We start from the raw sequence: 17,496 nt of genomic DNA, 5'->3' as shown, positions 1-17,496 counted from the left end.
GGCGGTGCGGGGCATGTGGGCACAGAAAAATTGCCATAAAAATATTTGAAGCGTACGAAATTTGATTTTGAATTTAGACTTTTGGCCGCGTGACGAGCGGCAACACAAGCGCTGCTGTTACGTAATGGCGTGTGTTCAAATGTGTGTGGCAACACCGTCACCGCGTGGAGGCTGCAGGAAAGTGTCAACAAGTGTGTGCAGGTGTATGTACACACCTGTATACATATATATTATGCTTATTAGGGTGGGCCCAAAGTATTGAAAAAAAAAATTATTTATTTTCAGAGACAAAGATATCAATAATATTTTTTCGACAGATCGAGCTTGAGTCGTGTCCAGCGGTCATGTTATTTTTATTCAGTGTTGTTAGCATTTCATCATGGAACGACTTACGTCTGAACAGCGTTTCCAAACCGTTCAACTTTTTTACAAAAACTCACTTTCTGTAAATAACGGTTTCGCGCGCTTCGCTCAACTTTTGGTCAACATAATCGGTTTACTGAACGTACTACTCGCCACATCATCACCCATCTTGGGACCCAGCATTCATTGTTGGATAATATTCGACCGGATAGAGCACGCCCAGCACGCAGCAAAGAAAATATAGTAGACGAAGGAGGCAGAGAGTCGATTTGGCGTCGTTTGCAGCAATTCAGATTGCCGTATTGAGCGACTTGGCGCATCTTATGTTGACATTTTAAGGCGTACAAAATACAGTTTGTGAAAGAACTGCAGCCCTTTGAACTTCCCAAGCGACAACGCTTCGCTCTATGTATTGGCCACATTTGGGATAAAGAGGGATAAAGAGCAACCTGAAGAGATCCAAGAGCTGCCATTTTATTCAGAAAAAATAACGGTTTGGAGTGGTTTCTACGCCGGAAGAATCATCGAAACATATTTATTCAAAAATAATGCCATTGAGAACGTAACCGGTAATGGAGACCGTTATCGCGCCATGATAACCGACTGCTTTATGCCTGGAATCGAATCTTGTGATCTCGGCGACATTCGGTTTCAACAAGACGGCGCCACTTCCCACACATCGCATCAATCAATGGATTTATTGAGAGAACACTTCGTGAGCAGATAATTTCACGTTTTGGGTTGGTCAAGATAAACTTCAGAAAATAAATGCCAAACAATGTTCTTTCGAATGTTAGTAAACATTCCCCATTAAGTTTTAAACTTTTCTTTAAAAAAGTAGGGAACCTCGAAATGGAGCACCCTTTCTAAAGGGTGTTTTTAAAACTATTGAAAGCTGTCAACAAATCTATGTGTGATATTTATATTGTCAACTTAATATGCGAAAATTTACAGCTGAAAAAGAAGATTCTGATGTGCATCCTAAAGAATTATTGATTCACACTGTCTTAAAACTGAAGATAACTTTATGTAATTTGACCCTGGCCACTGTGAACACACCGTTTTGGACATATCTTCCTGTTTTCGAACCAAAAAAACTGTTTTTGAAAAATGCAAGCCGATTAATCGGACAACTGAAGTCGGCGGCTATCCTCAAACGTCAGTGGCGAGATGCCAGTCCTCCGATTCGTGCATCATCAATATCAACTCGACCACATCATTCACAGCGCTGCACTAGTAAAACAACAGCTGGTCTATAGCACGAAACTAATATCAGCCGCCATATACTACTTGCACTCCATATGGCCTCTGCTGACAGACTAGTTGCGATTGAGCTGCTGGAGTCCACATCCGAAGACAATGTGATTTTTTTCGAAAAACAAAGGCAAATTGACCGACAGGTGGATTTTCATAAGATGCAGACACGCTGATCATACTATAGATCAAATTTGACTCGGACCGATCCATTTAAACTGCGAATCATTAACAATGTTCGTGTGAAGTTTGATCACCATATGTCAATGACTTTGTTTGGCAGCTGTTTATATACGACTCGAAGGTTGCCTCTGGCGATTTTTACCATGGAAAAAATGAACTCACAAGTTTGTTTGAAATTGTGTTTTTCCAATGGAATCAATGCTACAGAATCGTTGAAAACAATTGTGTTTTGAGAGTCCACTTTTTCACCAACACAAGTATTTGAGTGGCACCGGGCATTCAATGAAGGTCGCGTAATTTTCGAAAGCAAGCTTGAAAATCGCTGTATCGACTTCAGAGATAGCAGAGGATCTCAACATCTCTTATGGATCCACTCAACACATTTTGGTTAATGCTTTGATATAAAGCGTGTCAATGTTTAGAACTCGTACTAAAAGATCACAGCGCTTTGCATAAATGACGTCGAGTAGAGGTCGTAATAGAGATACTTGACACTACAGCTGAAGTTCCTACATTCATTAAACGCATTTTTACTGGCGACGAGATGTTGGTTTATGAATATGATGTCGAAACTTTTCAACAGTATCGTGAGTAGTGGTCCAAAAATGGACAGAAATCGATGACAACAAAGTTCGCTCAAAGCATTAAAGCCCATCCCAGCCAAGGCTTATAAGAAGTGTATGGAAAACTCGATTAACCCTTCTTGGCATGCTTGTGTTGGCTCAAAAGGAGACTATTTTGAAGGCGATAATAGTACAAAATTACGTGAATCGAAATATTTTTTGGCAATCCGGGTCAAATTTGATCAGATTGTATATAGTTTTGAGGCTGTTAAGCCGTTTTGTTAGGCCTGTTTTTTTATAAATCACGATTTCTTTACCGTGAGAAACTACATTTATGTAAAGTATGTGTTTGTTAGGAGCTAAAGACTTACGACGTCCGAAAAAATTTGTTGAATTTACCCTACATGATGGCGCAAAATTGGAAGACAGAGTTTATGAGAGATATATTACATTGTCCAGAGTTAGGTATAAGTCAGCCTTTTAAGCTGCCGAAACATTGGAGTTTATTACAAGCAGAGGTCTTTGCGGGAAAGCTGCTGAGCGTGCTTCTAATGCATTAGCAGACCACTAAACTGGTAATTCAAACAGCTATCAAGATCTTAACTTCGTTTCGCATATCGACCTCAAGTGTCTTGGAAAGCAGGGCAGCAGTGGAGAGTGTAGCCAGATTAAAGCGACTTTACTGGATGCCAGGTCACAAAGGCATTGAGAACAATGAGATAGTGGACGAGAATTTCAAGAGTGGTCTACGACGCTCACTCGTGAAAAATCTGATCCATATTGGGAACCCTATGTGGTGTCCATACGACGATCTGGACAGGAGCATGGTAGGCAAAATCAAATGCGATAAAAAGATTTACCTAGATGCTAAACTGCAAAAGTCATGTGTACTAAACTAAAGCTTCTAGCTGTCACTTGATAGAAGCCACTATTGGAACATGTTTGGAATACGCACTGGTCACAGTCTGGTGTTGACACACGGCACTGCAAAGTACGGCTGACAGATCGAAAAGCTTACAGAAATGGTTTAGAGCAAGGTACCAGGGATTCATTAGTGAATCTCTTGTGCATTTGTCTCGCACTGTAAGCACTTGGCGTCCAACGGTATGAGACACTGGAAGAGGTATCCTCAGTGTGTCCAAAGTGTCTGTTGAAATTTGTGTCCGAAAGGATTACTACGCTTCAGGGAGTTCGTAACGTAACACCATCTCAGGCCCGCAAAGAGACCACCCTAATGTTATAGTTATCTAACTGTATGTGTAGGTGAAAAAATAATGTTCGGGTTTGTGTAGTTTTATATGAATGGTTTTCAACCAAAAGCTGATAGGTTTGTTACACCAGCCTCAACGCTCTCTATAGGAGATTGTATGCGTGAGAGATCTCGGTGCTGCCGCCGACTTTAGATAAACAAGCGAAAAACTGTAAAGGTGAATGTATTAACGAACGGATTGAGGGCTTTATGCCGTTGCTTTGACTGTGTCACATGTACTCACATACACACAAACACCGATGCATCCACACAAAAATACTTACAAATATATAGACACACGTAAAAATGTCATTATAATGCGCGACATTGCCAAAGTAACTGCATTCTGTCTGTGGTTGCTTTGGCTATATGCACGAACGCCTAAAAGCACACTTCTCGCTACGTGCGAAAGGCTTAAAAAATATTCAATTCCATTCAATGTATAGCTTATGAATTATGAATTTTGTTGCGATTGCAGTTAACACTTGATCTCTGTGTATGTGTGTGTGTGTTTGTGTGCGCTTGTGTTGGCATTTGTGTGCAAATACAGTTTGAAATAGTTGTTAGTGCTTGTGTACAAAGTATTACTGCTTCAAAAGAATGCAAATCAGTTTTGAAGTGTTTGGAAGCGACGACACTTCTGTTGGTGTTAATAGTAATATGGCTTTCATAAATACATATGTATATACAGTTATAAGTGTATTTATAAATATTTCTGTGAGTTTTCAAAGGATTTGTTAAGCTAAGCGCTTCAGTGACAGCTGCTAAATTTGTGATATTATTATACTTAGTAAAATATAGAAACTGAAATACATTCGGCTTTGCGAATATTTTAGGCATTCGTTACAATTCAAAGGTTATTTTAAAGTATTAAGAATTTGTTCATAAAATCTCTGAAATTCACCCGTTTTAGTTTGATATTTTAATATTGAAACTAAGCTTAATGCCGACCATTGCAGCGTTTTTAAAGCAGCGGATATTGTCTTTGCCGAAGAAGTAGATTTATTCCTTCGAAATGTAACCTGACCTGACCTGAACCTGACTTTACTGACCAAGAGATAAAAATTAGTTATGTACCGCGTTTTATTCATTAATAACTGCTACTGAGCTTGTAAGCCTTTTCTATAACAGTTTTACAGCTATACCTTTACCTGGACCCGAATTGTAAGGTTGATGAGTTTGCAAAGAGGGCACTCTCAGATAATTATCTCCGATCTCCGGGCTGTTAGGGAGCTTTTCTGCTCTTGTGTCATACTAAACGTTAAACTTATGATTACAGAGGCTCTGCAAGATTCGCTACTACAAAATTTTTCTAACGAGAGATGCATTTTGACGGTGTCTAGAGAGCTTCTAGTTTTCATTAAGACTTATATTTTTCGAAATATTGAGACTATGGCTGAATAAAAAGCAAAATTTATTTACTGTCGAAGTATGGAAGATGGTGAGATGGCTCCATTAAAAAATATGTTCTTAATTGAGACTTAAGTTGAAGCGTCTGGCTCTCAGTCGTTTTTCAGTCGAATGAAATCATTCTAAGAGAAATAGTCGCCTTATGTTGAGTTCGAGATCTTCCGTCGATACTTAGTTTTTTATTCCTTTAACACGGAAAGCATTTTTACGGTCTTGTGAGCATCTGTTCTTATTAAGAGTCACATTCCGCTAGATGTAGGAACCCATATTTCTCCATACTCCTTTAGATATAGGAATTATTTACCTACTGTTGCAGCCTGAGTGAAGTTGAGTTGAATTTATTCCAAGTCCGTTTCTTGTTTGAGATTTCAGATGAACCGTCTTGGCTCTTTATCAATCCAGGCAAATCAATTACATATTTTAAATATTCGCCTTAGCATTTTTATGTTGAGTTGCGGATGTTCCATCAATACTTAGGTTTCTTTCATCTTCCTTACATCATTTCAAACAGACATCTATGAAGCTGCCTATTAGGTTAGGTATATTAATAGATCCTTGGGGTCTATTATTCAAGTTTTGGTACAATATTCGAAAGTAAAAGAAGGGTCTGTCTGACAAGTTATGTGTCTCATAAGATCGTTTATTGTTTCATACCTGTGCTGGTCTATTTAAACTGAACTAAGTTTGCTTGAAATTTTGTATTCTACATGGAATCTTGGCTACCGAATCATTTCAAATCTTGCAGAAATGTATTGGGGAGTATACAAGGTTTGTTCCAAAGTAAAAAGGACTTTTTGATTTTGCCGAAAAACCATTTGTTTTGTTTTTTTTTTTTGCGTTAAGTCCGGGTTGCTTTGGAACGAACCTTGTATTTTATAACAAACAGAAGTTAGTGAGTGGCACAAAGCATTCATTGATGGGGGTGAAGCCATCGAAAACTTGCTACATGCGAGTTGTCCATCCACCCTTTGTTAATGACGATAACATCGAAAGAGTTAAAGAAATAGGTCAAAGTAACAGTGCTTTAAAATCGTAGTGTTGGCTTCAGAGTATTAACATTTTTTATAGATCGACTCAACACGTGTCAACGCTACACTCGTACCAAAATAAGTAAATACGCAATCTATAGCATTATTTGGATTGAGTTTTTAGCCAAATACGAAACTACAATCATTGCTTAGCCACCGTACTCGCCAGATTTGGCTTCATGTGAGATTTTTCTTTTTTCGGAGCTGGTATTTAGCGTATATCCTTATTTTTCTAAGGCACAATAGATTTTAGGTCCCGGTGCAATCCTCATTTATTTATCTAATCTAATATCCTTTTTTGTATCCTTATTGCATATTGTCTCCCTATTTATCCTTTAATAAATGAGTTTTCCTTTTAATAATATCCATGGAAGTAGTATATATTGCATTATCAATGCACAAAACATATATTATGGAGCATAGCTGTGCTAATTTCTCAAAATGAGATCTCTTAAAAGAAGGTTTAAAAGCGAAAAAATATCTGGTAGTGCGCAAAAAGTATAGAAGTGACGCTCATCAGCAAAATTGGTACAATGTTAGTTATCTAAGAGTGAAGATAATCTCAAAATCCTATACTGAGGAACTAGTTTAATACTTAATATCTCTCTCATCATATCAGTCGTAATAAATGTTATGTAATCGTAGAATATGATAATAACAGATGAGTTGAAAACATCTGCGAAGGTTCTATGAACAATTGAAACGAACGAGAAGAAATCTTTCATCAGTAGACATTTAGACCATAATAACTAGTTAAGCAGTATATTCAGTTGTGAGTTAAAAATAATATCGGTGTTTTGTTTCGTATAAATATAATATTTTGAATCTACACATATTTGTGAATATTTTCCAAAAATTTGGGGCTAATTCGGCAAATACTTTTAGAGATATGAGCAGTGGCGTAGCTACAACTTCGGGCGCCCGGGGCCAAGGATGTTCTGCCGCCCCCCTTTATCTACCTACCTTCAAGTTTCATGAAGTGGTTCGAACAAAAGTTACAAAATATCTTCGATATTAAGTATACAAAATTTAGGAACTAGAAGCCACGCTAATTCTGAAGTTCCAAAATTCTCTCAATTCGGTTTTTGAGGAAATTGATAGTAAATTTACAAGACATCTTATTAAAAGCTATAGAAAAAACCCATTTTTTTTCCCTATATCTTGTACACTTTTGACACAATTTGCAGGAATTTTTGCCCGAATTGGAGTTTTTAAATACCATTTTTCCGCACCCAAGACGTTGCGCCCGGGGCGATGGCCCCCTTCGTCCCCCACTAGCTACGCCACTGGATATGAGTGTAGTTGTAATAGATTTTTAAGTGAGCGTAGGCAGCTCCTAAAACCTTATATGCTCGAAACGCTGTTTTCAGAGTTGATGAGTAAAATTTTTCCGTAATGGCCGGACTTATCGGGTGAAAGTTGCACATGACCTTCTTTAACTACTTTTTTGCATAGCTGCCATTTCGTCAAAAATCAATCATTTCACTATTATATAGATACATACCTACTTGTATTACTATTTCTCCGTACACTTCACTCCTTTCTCATTCCTCTATGGAAGGGAAGGCAATATTGAGAACCGATTCAAGTCTAATTCTATAGCATTTCGAAAAGTCCGTTGATCATTGCCTATATTCGTCTAAGTGGATAGATAAGTAGTTCCACTCGGATATTTGACAATTTACCAAAGCCTTTAAAACGCTTTTTGTGAAACCACAGGGATTAAAATTCCGTCACTCCTGTTCTCCGTCACTGGTGTTCTTTCTCAACCACCCTGTGCTGTTCTTGAAGTTCATCAGTACAATAGATTTTATTTGTATTACCTCCAAGTTATCGTCAAGAATAGTTGCGATTCTTTTCCTTATTTAACTTCCTGACAGCTTCTATTGTCTTATGGTATGAAGTTCTCAGTCTGCTGGTACGTCTGCCAATTGGACATTGACCCGTTTACACCCCTACAAGAGTTTTTTGTAGCCAGAAGCATATAAATTCTTTTCTGGTGTCTAATTATAGGGTGGTGTTTGCTCCGAGCAATTCATCTGAAATCCCATCGCGAAATAAGAATAGGAAGAGGTCACGGAATTCTTTCACTGTCTATATCGAAACCGTCAAGGGCTTTAGTGATCTAAAAGCCGGTTGGCTATCTGTATATGTGGATACATTTGTTGTCAGAATAAGAGGTCTTTCTTTAACTGTTCTGATCTCCGCTTGGAAGATACTGTAGTTATCTGGTATTCGGAAGACGATTCTGGTGTGTTTTCAACTCTCACTCGATTATCTAGTTAGGACCCATCCATATACAAGTAGATGCTTATTACTTCTTCCCTGTACACTTCACCCCTTTCCCATTCTTCTATGGACGGGAAGGCAATGAGAACCGAATTCATGTTTAATTTTACAGAACTTAGAAAACCCATTGTATTTGGTTAGAGAGAGACGCTGGAACACCTTCTATGCGTTTGTTCAGCATTAAGTATTTAGAACTCGACCCAAGTACCTAGGAGCTTCGGAGTTCAAAAAACTGGACAAAGTATCAAATGTAAACAACAAATCGCTCTTAAAGTTCGCAAAAAACGTTGACGTCCTGTGTGACAAATTCTTCACCTCAAATTAAACTGAACCTCCAACTGGCATTACTAAGGACCAGTAGGTCTATGCATGGCGTTATAGTCGGCCAGTATAACAATACTATATTTATGTCTTTGAAGACTACATACGAATTTCCACAAATGCGGCCGAGTTCTTATCGCTGGGCTCGAGGCAGAAGAGATGATCAGAGCGACTCGCTGTTATTTCGGCGTTGAAACTCTTTTGGGAAAGATAAAAAGTACAAACCACAAGAGAGTCTTTACAATTGTCGGCTATGCTTGCCGTTTTGATTATCGGTCAGACTATTCTTCTGACATTTTCTACAAAACCGTACTTTTTGCCAAATATAGTCGAAGAAAATATTTCAAAAACTTTTTAAGACTTTATTTAAAAAAATTGGATTTTTGAGTCCATTTACGAATTTAACGAAATCGCTTTGGGTATTTGCTTGTATTTAATGAAATGATTTGCCAATTGTTTTCTACACACACTACGCGGAAACTACAACAACATAGAGGAAAGAGGAAAATCGCAAAAAAATTAACTTTCAACTTTTCGCAAAAAAAACTCTTTTTTCTGCGATATTTTCCAACTTTTTAAAAGGCAATCAAAATGTCTATAAAAGTAGCATTAAAGTTAAGAACAGCGAAACATGAAAAGACGAAAGAACGAATAATGAACAATAAATAACAATTATAAAACGAAACGCTAGTAAATCAGCCAACTGCCAAAATCAGTAAATATTTAACGCTACAAATTGCATTTCCGTTTAATTTAAAAATACATAGACATATTTATAGAATTTCGCAACTTCTTCGCAGGAAGTACAGAGTAACGGTAACAAATGTAACAAGCAAACAAGTCAACATGAACAACAATAATAATAAAAACAACAATTTGGTGAAACTTGATAAGCAACTGCTGTAGCATTAGGGGTATATATGTATATATGTGTAAGGGTATATACTATAGAGTAGAGTATATGTGTAGAGGGATTTCAGGAGCAAGTTTTTAATATGTACACCAACAACAAAGTAAGAACCAAACAAAACGGAGGAGGAAGAAAGTAAACCAAAACTGTTTTACAAGACACAATAGAATGAAAGCCACAAACTTACGAAAATCCATTTGTTCATCCTCCAATTGCCTTATCACAGACGCATGACTTTGGCGTAGCATCAGCAGCTCCTCCTCGATCGAGTCATCGTAAGCGGAAGTCGATGTGGGTGTGGCGACGATGGCCTCCTTCGATGCGGACGCTGTCGGCTGTTGCTGCGTTGCTTGTTTCCTTTGGCTGAAACGTGCAAAAACTTTGACTCGACTGCCGCGACGACTCTTCAGCGTGCCACCAGCGCCGCCACCAGTGCCACCACCTGCGCCATTTGTCGGCGTTTGCGGCTCATGAGCTGGCGCGCTATTGTTTGTTTGCGTATTGCCCATACTGTCGGCGTTAGTCGGTGCGCTTGAGCGGGTTCGCTACAATTGCAAGAGAAGCGATGAACGGTGAGGTGTAGAGAAGAGAAGAAAATCAAATAGTATTAAAGTCAATTACAACATTGTTTAATCGTATTAATTTTCTACTTAAATTCAAAGTGAAGTGATATCGAATGAATTCGAGAAAGCAATGTTTTGTTAATGAGTGATTCTTTAGTATTTTCTTAATGATCTTATTGCTACCCCATACTGTCTCGAGTTGATGCGAAAGAAAAAAAATACAGAATATAAGCATTATTTGAGTAGATAACTTAGTCTAAGGGATTTTTAAAGGTTCAAGAATTGCTTTCTTTTTAATAAAGTGGATGAGGAAGACATAATATCATAGGCAAAGAAGAAAGAGAAGGTATCAACAAATTGTGTGAAACCTAAAATTAGCATCATATCAGCCTGTTTAACTAACGTTACCTAAGCTGGGTTCGTGGAATATGTGTCCATTCGCATAGGATAGGAACCCAGTTTAGGTAGGGTTACGTAATCAGGTCGATATTTGAGAGGTCATAAGTAGTCCTACTGAAACAGCTAGAAACGCCGGTACTTTGTAATATCCAGAATTCCTAATAATGAATCAAAAAGATCTGAGAAGGGTTTTGAGTTTGTCCCATATTTTTTGAGACGGTTAATATATATTCGAAGCAATTCAAAGGTATGACTACCAAAATACTGCAGCCTTCGTCGAGCGAAAGCTGGATTGTGTATGAGAGAGTGCCTGAATGATTCCACTGTCCTCCTTCCCAGATGCAGAAGACTAGCGCGCACTGATTTGTTCCCAGTCTAATGAGATTGAAGTAAGGATGACTTTTCTTGCAAGCTCATAGTCTTTGTAGTTCCCAGCGACTCCGCTATTAAAAACAATCTGATAATGAAGTAATTTTATGCTATTACCATTGAGGTCAGACACTTTTTGACTACCCTGAAGGCACTGACAGCGAGCTAAATGTCAATATTACCGTTTTGCTAACAGAGTGCATACTTCGCTGTCTAAAACTCTGTCTAAAACTTAAAGTAATGGGGAGCTTTCGATAGAAAACTTCTCCTCCAACGTTCCCCCTTAGGTTCGATCCATTCGTGATAAAGCGAACTGCGTCTCTTCTCTAGCGACTTCGTTCAACCCAACTAATCATGTGGATATAAGTGCAAAGAAGAAACCATCAAGTGAACATTCCCCGACATTTTCAAAGCTCATCGGATGTTCCCTGCATCATCTTCGAGACTCCCTAACTAAGTTGCCCTAGTACCATTCTACTCAGCCCGCCTCAGATTGTACCGACGTTCCAACTTTTTAATACTATATTTGCAGTACGATTTGTCCTTTGATTTAAAATATAGTAGGCCTCCGTTTCGACGATCATTTCTTCACAGCGAGCATTCTTTTGAGATCTATGAACAGGAAATTGTCACTTGGAGTCAAATCTGGAGAATATGAAGGATGCACAGGTACTTATAAGCTCAACTCATGATACTTGCTATCGTTTACACTGACTTGCTTTTTTTTGGCGATTTCGTCCTTCAAAGGGTTCTATAACGATGTATATATAATAGTCACTCTGTTGATGGTCTTTCCTTTTTCAAGGTAGTCAATAAAACTTATTCCACGCGCATCCCAATATAAAGACGCCATAACCTTGCCAGCCTATTGTTGCGTTTTTCCACGCTTTTCAGCGGGTTCATTGTGTGCCGTCCACTCGGATGATTGTCGATTGGACTTCAGAGTGAAATGGTGGTTTCATCCGTTGTCACATTTCGATGCAAAAAATTGGTTTGAATTCGATTTAATATACTCCAAACACTGCTGCGAATCATCAACTTTTAGTCAAAAGATCCCGCGGCACCAACTTTGCAGAGAGCCACCCAAATATTCGTGAATGGCACATTCATAAAATCTTTACAGTTAACCAAGTGACGGTATTCGGAAGACGCTTCTGGTATCTAATTCTGCCGAAAACCCACTAACTCACACTCGATTATCTGGTTTGGATCCATCTGTACACTTCGCCCCTTTCAGTTTACAGTCATTCAAAATTATTTGGTGAACTTTTTTGTGTTTTCTTCGGAAACAACCTCTTTGGGTGTCCACTGAGTTCTTCTTCGTCTTCTTCTTCCGTCGTCGGTGCTCATTTCACCACGTTTAATCTTAGCATGCCAATCTTTGATGGTTGAGTTTCCTGGGATAGCCTAAGTCAGTGAGGTCAGCCTGCTTAAGATTGAAGCTCGGATATTTCGGTGGATAAACTCACACAATGAATGTCGATGATTTCATCTCCTGGCGTTATATCTTAGTGCTAGACTCTTTATTATTGTTGTCTTTATTCAGGTTTCACTATACCTTGCTGTACATACTCGTAACTATGTGTTATGCTACGCATTATGGGTCTGAATATAAGGACTACACGGTTTCGGTGAATCCCAAGTAAATCTCTTATTATTTGGAAACATTATTTTACTACTTCTTTTATAAACTTGTGCCCGAAAAATAAGGTGACATTGTATTTATTTTGAAAATTCTTTATTTATTCTTCCAAATCAATTTCATCCCCTTCAAAGTAATCCCCTCCCGGTGCAATGCACTTATGCCAACGGATTTTCCAATCTTTGAAACACTGGTTGTTGTCACTTTCCGGGATGCCCTTCAGTTCCGTCTTCGCTGCGGCTTGAATCTCACCTATCGTATAAAAACGGTGTTCCCGGAGAAGTCTTTTGAGCTTGGTGAACAGCCAGAAGTCGCACGGCGCCAGATCAGGTGAATACGGTGGTTGCAGAACGATATGGGTTGAGTTTTTGGCGAAATGATCACGAATTACGAGAGCAGCATGGGATGGTGCATTATCGTGGTGTAAAAACCAAGAATTGTCTTTCCACAATTCCGGCCTTTTTAGGCTGATAGCGTTACGCAAACGACCCATAACGTTCAAATAATATTCCTTGTTGACTGTATGACCGGTTGGAATGAATTCATAATGCACAACACCACGATAATCTAAGAAAACAGTCAACATGACCTTGATTTTTGAGCGACTTTGGTGCGATTTTCTTGGTCTCGGCCCTCTTTTGGCACGATATTCGCTCGATTGATCGGTTGCTTCGGGGTCGTAAGCATGGATCCAAGTCTCATCGCTAGTTAAAATGCGTTTCATGACATCCTGGTAGTCGAAAAGCATCGTTTCACACACTTCAACTCGACGCCTTTTTGCAAAAAATTCAATGTTTTCGGTACCAGTCGAGATTTGACGCGCTCAAAACATCCTTCAAAATGGTATTGGCTGAGGCTTTCGATATGCCAACTTCATCAGCAAGGTCTCTAATTGTTAATCGAGGGTTTTTCAACACCAAATCTTGGATTTGTTGAACGTGAGCTTCGTCAGTTGAGGTTGATGGTCGCCCTGGACGCTCTTCGTCTTCGACACGTTCACGGCCGGCTTGGAGCTCTCTATACCACTTGTAAAATTTTTTTTAGACATAGCCTCATCACCAAAGGCTTTTTGCACCATCCTCAACGTATCCGCTGCCGAAAATTGATTGCAAAAACAAAATTTAATGCAATTTCTTTGCTCAACAAATTTCGACATCGCAAAAAACGAAAAACTCACTTTTAGCAGCTCACAAAACGACACGTATCTCAAACACTAATAAATATTTTGACATGAAATTTGACATAAATGTGACTGACAGTACTACCAACCTAAAAAAAAGAAATAATTCTCCAAATCCTACGACGCGCGCAGTTTAAATTCAAATGCCACCTTATTTTTTGGGTATTATGTGTGACCGTCGAAAAAATCAGAAAACAGGGTATTTTTTGTAACTCGTGTAAGTGAACTCAAACCAACCTCGTTTTCAGTAAGAGTTGGGTACAGTTTCAAGTCCACCTCATGAGTCCCATAGTATGCAAGTCATCGCAATTAAAAATATAAGCTTACGACAAGCTATAAAGTAAATTAAAATTCCAATGAACTTTTGTCATACTCATATCAATTACACTCTTAATTATTGAAAAAATAACCTTTCGGCATTATTGTTTTTGCTGATTAGTAGCACTTGTAAATTACTTATGCATATATTGACTCCGGTGGATTATTTGAAATAAATGTTATGACGCTTTGCAAGTAAAGCGCAAACATATAATATATACATGTACGAATGGGTGCTAACTTGAGTCATACACTCGGAATTTTTAAGATGGATTTTTTAACGTTATCCGATGTTAAGGTGTTAATGTAGCTGAGTGTACAGGGCTCATATGACTTTTTATCAAATGATTTTAAAAGTATTATCTTGATTGATTAATAAACGAGGAAAAACAGCGACCTTAGGTCTATTGTGCTACTTGAACTTCCGGGTTCTCCGAAGAGTAAAACATAGCTGAAAAATGAGCTTTAGCATTAACGCAGTATGCATTCTGTCCCTAGTCCCATTTCCTAAACATTATTGTTGTATACAACTTATAAGGCCTAGTAAAAAGATATCCTTTATTTTTTTATAGTATAGTTAGAATGATCCGATTTAGGTCAAACAAGCACTGTGTGGTTCGATAACTTGCTGATATTTTGAAGGTAATTTCACAATGCTACTCTCATTTTTATTGGCGAAAAGCTGGAAGAGTCGGTTTTAATAGGCTACTTTTGAATTAGGTATTCACCAGCAAAACCATACGCCACAGACAGTAACTGGTAGTAATCACTTGGTACCAAGTTCTTACTATAAGGTGGCTTCCCAGCCATAAGAGCTATCCAGAGCTAATTGTCGATGTGCTGGTCCGGCGTTGTTTTGATGAAGCACTGTTCTGTTTTTTGACACAATTGAATGCTTGTGGGCGATGGTTGCCTTAAGACAGTCCAATTGTTAGCAGTACAGGTCCGAATTAATAGTTTGATCTTATGGAATCAGCTCATTGTAAATTTTACCCTGCCGATCGAGAGTTCGAAGTTATCAATTGGACAATTCGGTGACCACCGTGAAGCATTAGTTACACGTTCTTAGTTCGATGACAATTTCTACTAACTTGGAAGGAAATCCTAGGATTTTTTGCCATGATAAAGCTTCTCTTAAGGTCCATAAGCCATCCCTTACTTTAATTGTTGTGGTATAATATATAATAACTAAACTAGATTTTTGTGGTAGTGGCATTATTGTTATTGGTCCTCATCGCCATTCTCTTTAATTCTGTGATAGTAATATTCAGCCAACTCAGAATCACTCTTGCCAACATGTGCCTCCTTGAACTGAGTGGGAAATTGAAAAGGAAAGTTCCTCTCGACGAACAAAGACCAAACTCTACAAGTTCCTCATCATTCCAGTCCTGCTTTATGGCATGGAGGTATGGACTATGACATAGGGGGTGTTCGAGAGAAAAGATTTGCGGAAGATTTATGGTCCTTTGCGCATTGATAACGGCGAATACCGCGCAGTTGATGGAACGATGAGCTGTACGAGATATACGACGGCATTGACATAGTTCAGCAAATTAAGAGACAGCGGCAGCGTTGGCTAGGTCATGTTGTCCTAATAGAAACTTTGAAGGTTTTCAATTCAGTACTCGCCGGTGGAAGCAGAGGAAGAAGAAGGCCTACTCTCCGTGGGAGATATCAGGTGGATAATGATCTGATCGAATTGGCGCTAAATAGTGGAAAGGAGAAACGACAGGCGGGCAGTTGTTTACTCGACTATAAACGCGGAAGTGGAGTCTACGCCAGTAAAGAAGAGGAAGAATATCGGTTCATCAAGCGTAAAAGCCTTGTCTAAGCTTCTAAATATCGATTTTCTTGCTCTATATATATCGTTTAAATAAATATATGTAACTGTGACTTCCGACCAAAGCATTTCTTATAAACTGCAATGCCGCCCCAAATAAAGCTTTCTTACTAGCATACCGTAATTTTCTTTCTAGACTGAAATTAATACTCACACTTACTTTTAATTATGATTGCGGCTAATTTGTTGGAGGGAAATAATTTCCCTGCGCCGGAATTGCCTGCAATTCTGTTCGAGTGAACTTAAGGCAAACCAAACGTTCCTTTGGTTATGTAATAACCAAATATTTTTGCTTTGATTTGACTTCTGATTCGTTCGTGTGAAAAACGATGGCGTAAAACTGAATTTAATTGTTCGGTTGTGCTTTATTGTGCTCGTTTTTTCTCCGTTACTTAACTTTGAGCTTAGTATTGTTGTGCGACGTTTGTTGGTTCTTATTTGTTGCTTTGTTGATTGTGGAATTTGTTTAGCTTTTTTACATTTGTTTTATTTAAAAATTAGTTTAATAGTTTATGGGAATAGTTTTGACTTTTCTTTTGGTTTGGCGAAAGTATTTTATGTTTGATTTTTTCTTGGTATTTTCTAATTTTTTTGGTATTTTGTTTTTGTAATCACAGTGCTTGGGTAGTTTTTTCGTTATTTAAATTAAAAATGTAAGTTATATTTTTTTTGAATTTTTTATTCGGTTTCTACTAATTTAAAAAATTCTTTAATTCATAAAATAAATAACTTTTTCTTTTATTTTCAAGTTTATTTTAACGTCATTCCGAAATTTTTTTTTATGCTTTTTGTGTATATTATTTCATTTCTTTTAAGTATATAAGGTTTTGTTCTTAGCTCATAATGTTTACAGCTTCCAGCGGGTTTATTGTGCTTTAGAATTGGCTATTATGTGCAGATTTCTTTTTTGTATGCGTATAGAAAGTTAAAATTATTTTATTACAAATATTTTTATTTTATTTGTAATTTGTTTTTAATAATTTTTTTTTAGTTTTAATTTTATAAATATTTTTTAATTATTATTTTTTGTATTGAAATTTTTTGTTGGATTTTAAATTATTTTTTCTTAATATAGTTTTTGTTTTTACTTTAGTTTTAGTTTTTTTTTGTATTTTTTTTATAATTTAAACTTTCATTTTAAAGTTTTTTTTTTCATTTATTTAAAGTTTATTTTATTGTTTTTGTTTTTTAACTGTATAAATATTTTTTTCTTAAGTGTGTGCGTTTTTTTAATTTTATAAATATTTTTTTAAATTTTTTTTGTATTATTTTTTTATTGTATTTTTAAATTAAATTTTTAAATTATTTTTTCTTAATATAATTTTTGTTTTTATTTTAGTTTAAGTTTTTTTTTGTATTTTTTTTATTATTTAAACTTGCATTCTAAAGTTTTTTATATTTATTTAAAGTTTATTTTATTGTTTTTGTTTTTTAACTGTATAAATATTTTTTTTTAAGTGTTGCGTTTTTAAATTTTATAAATATTTTTTTACCTAAATTTTTTAATTTTTTTTGTTATTTTTAAGTTTATTTCAATTTTGATACGAATTTTAATTAAAATTTTTTTTTTTATATAATTTTTGTTTAATTTTTATTTTTATTTTAGCTTCAGTTG

General features: G+C 37.0%; 1 protein-coding gene across 1 annotated transcript in view; it reads right to left on the bottom strand.

Annotated features, from left to right (window-relative positions):
• Positions 1-16,556, bottom strand: part of LOC120767376 (protein cappuccino) — a 73,582-nt gene extending 57,026 nt beyond the window's left edge. Inside the window, exons 1-2 of the mRNA XM_040093355.1 lie at positions 16,042-16,556; positions 9,758-10,115 (exon numbers count right to left, since the gene is read on the bottom strand). Of these exons, the coding sequence (XP_039949289.1) occupies positions 9,758-10,079 (322 nt within the window). The 5' untranslated portion in view covers positions 10,080-10,115; positions 16,042-16,556. The remainder of the gene's footprint in view (positions 1-9,757; positions 10,116-16,041) is intronic.
• Between the last annotated feature and the right edge of the window lie 940 nt (positions 16,557-17,496).

The sequence above is a fragment of the Bactrocera tryoni genome, chromosome 2, assembly GCF_016617805.1.
Source record: "Bactrocera tryoni isolate S06 chromosome 2, CSIRO_BtryS06_freeze2, whole genome shotgun sequence".
Taxonomy (NCBI): Eukaryota; Metazoa; Arthropoda; class Insecta; order Diptera; family Tephritidae; genus Bactrocera; species Bactrocera tryoni.
Note: the sequence above shows the minus strand (reverse complement) of the source record. Positions and strands in the feature narration are given on the sequence as shown.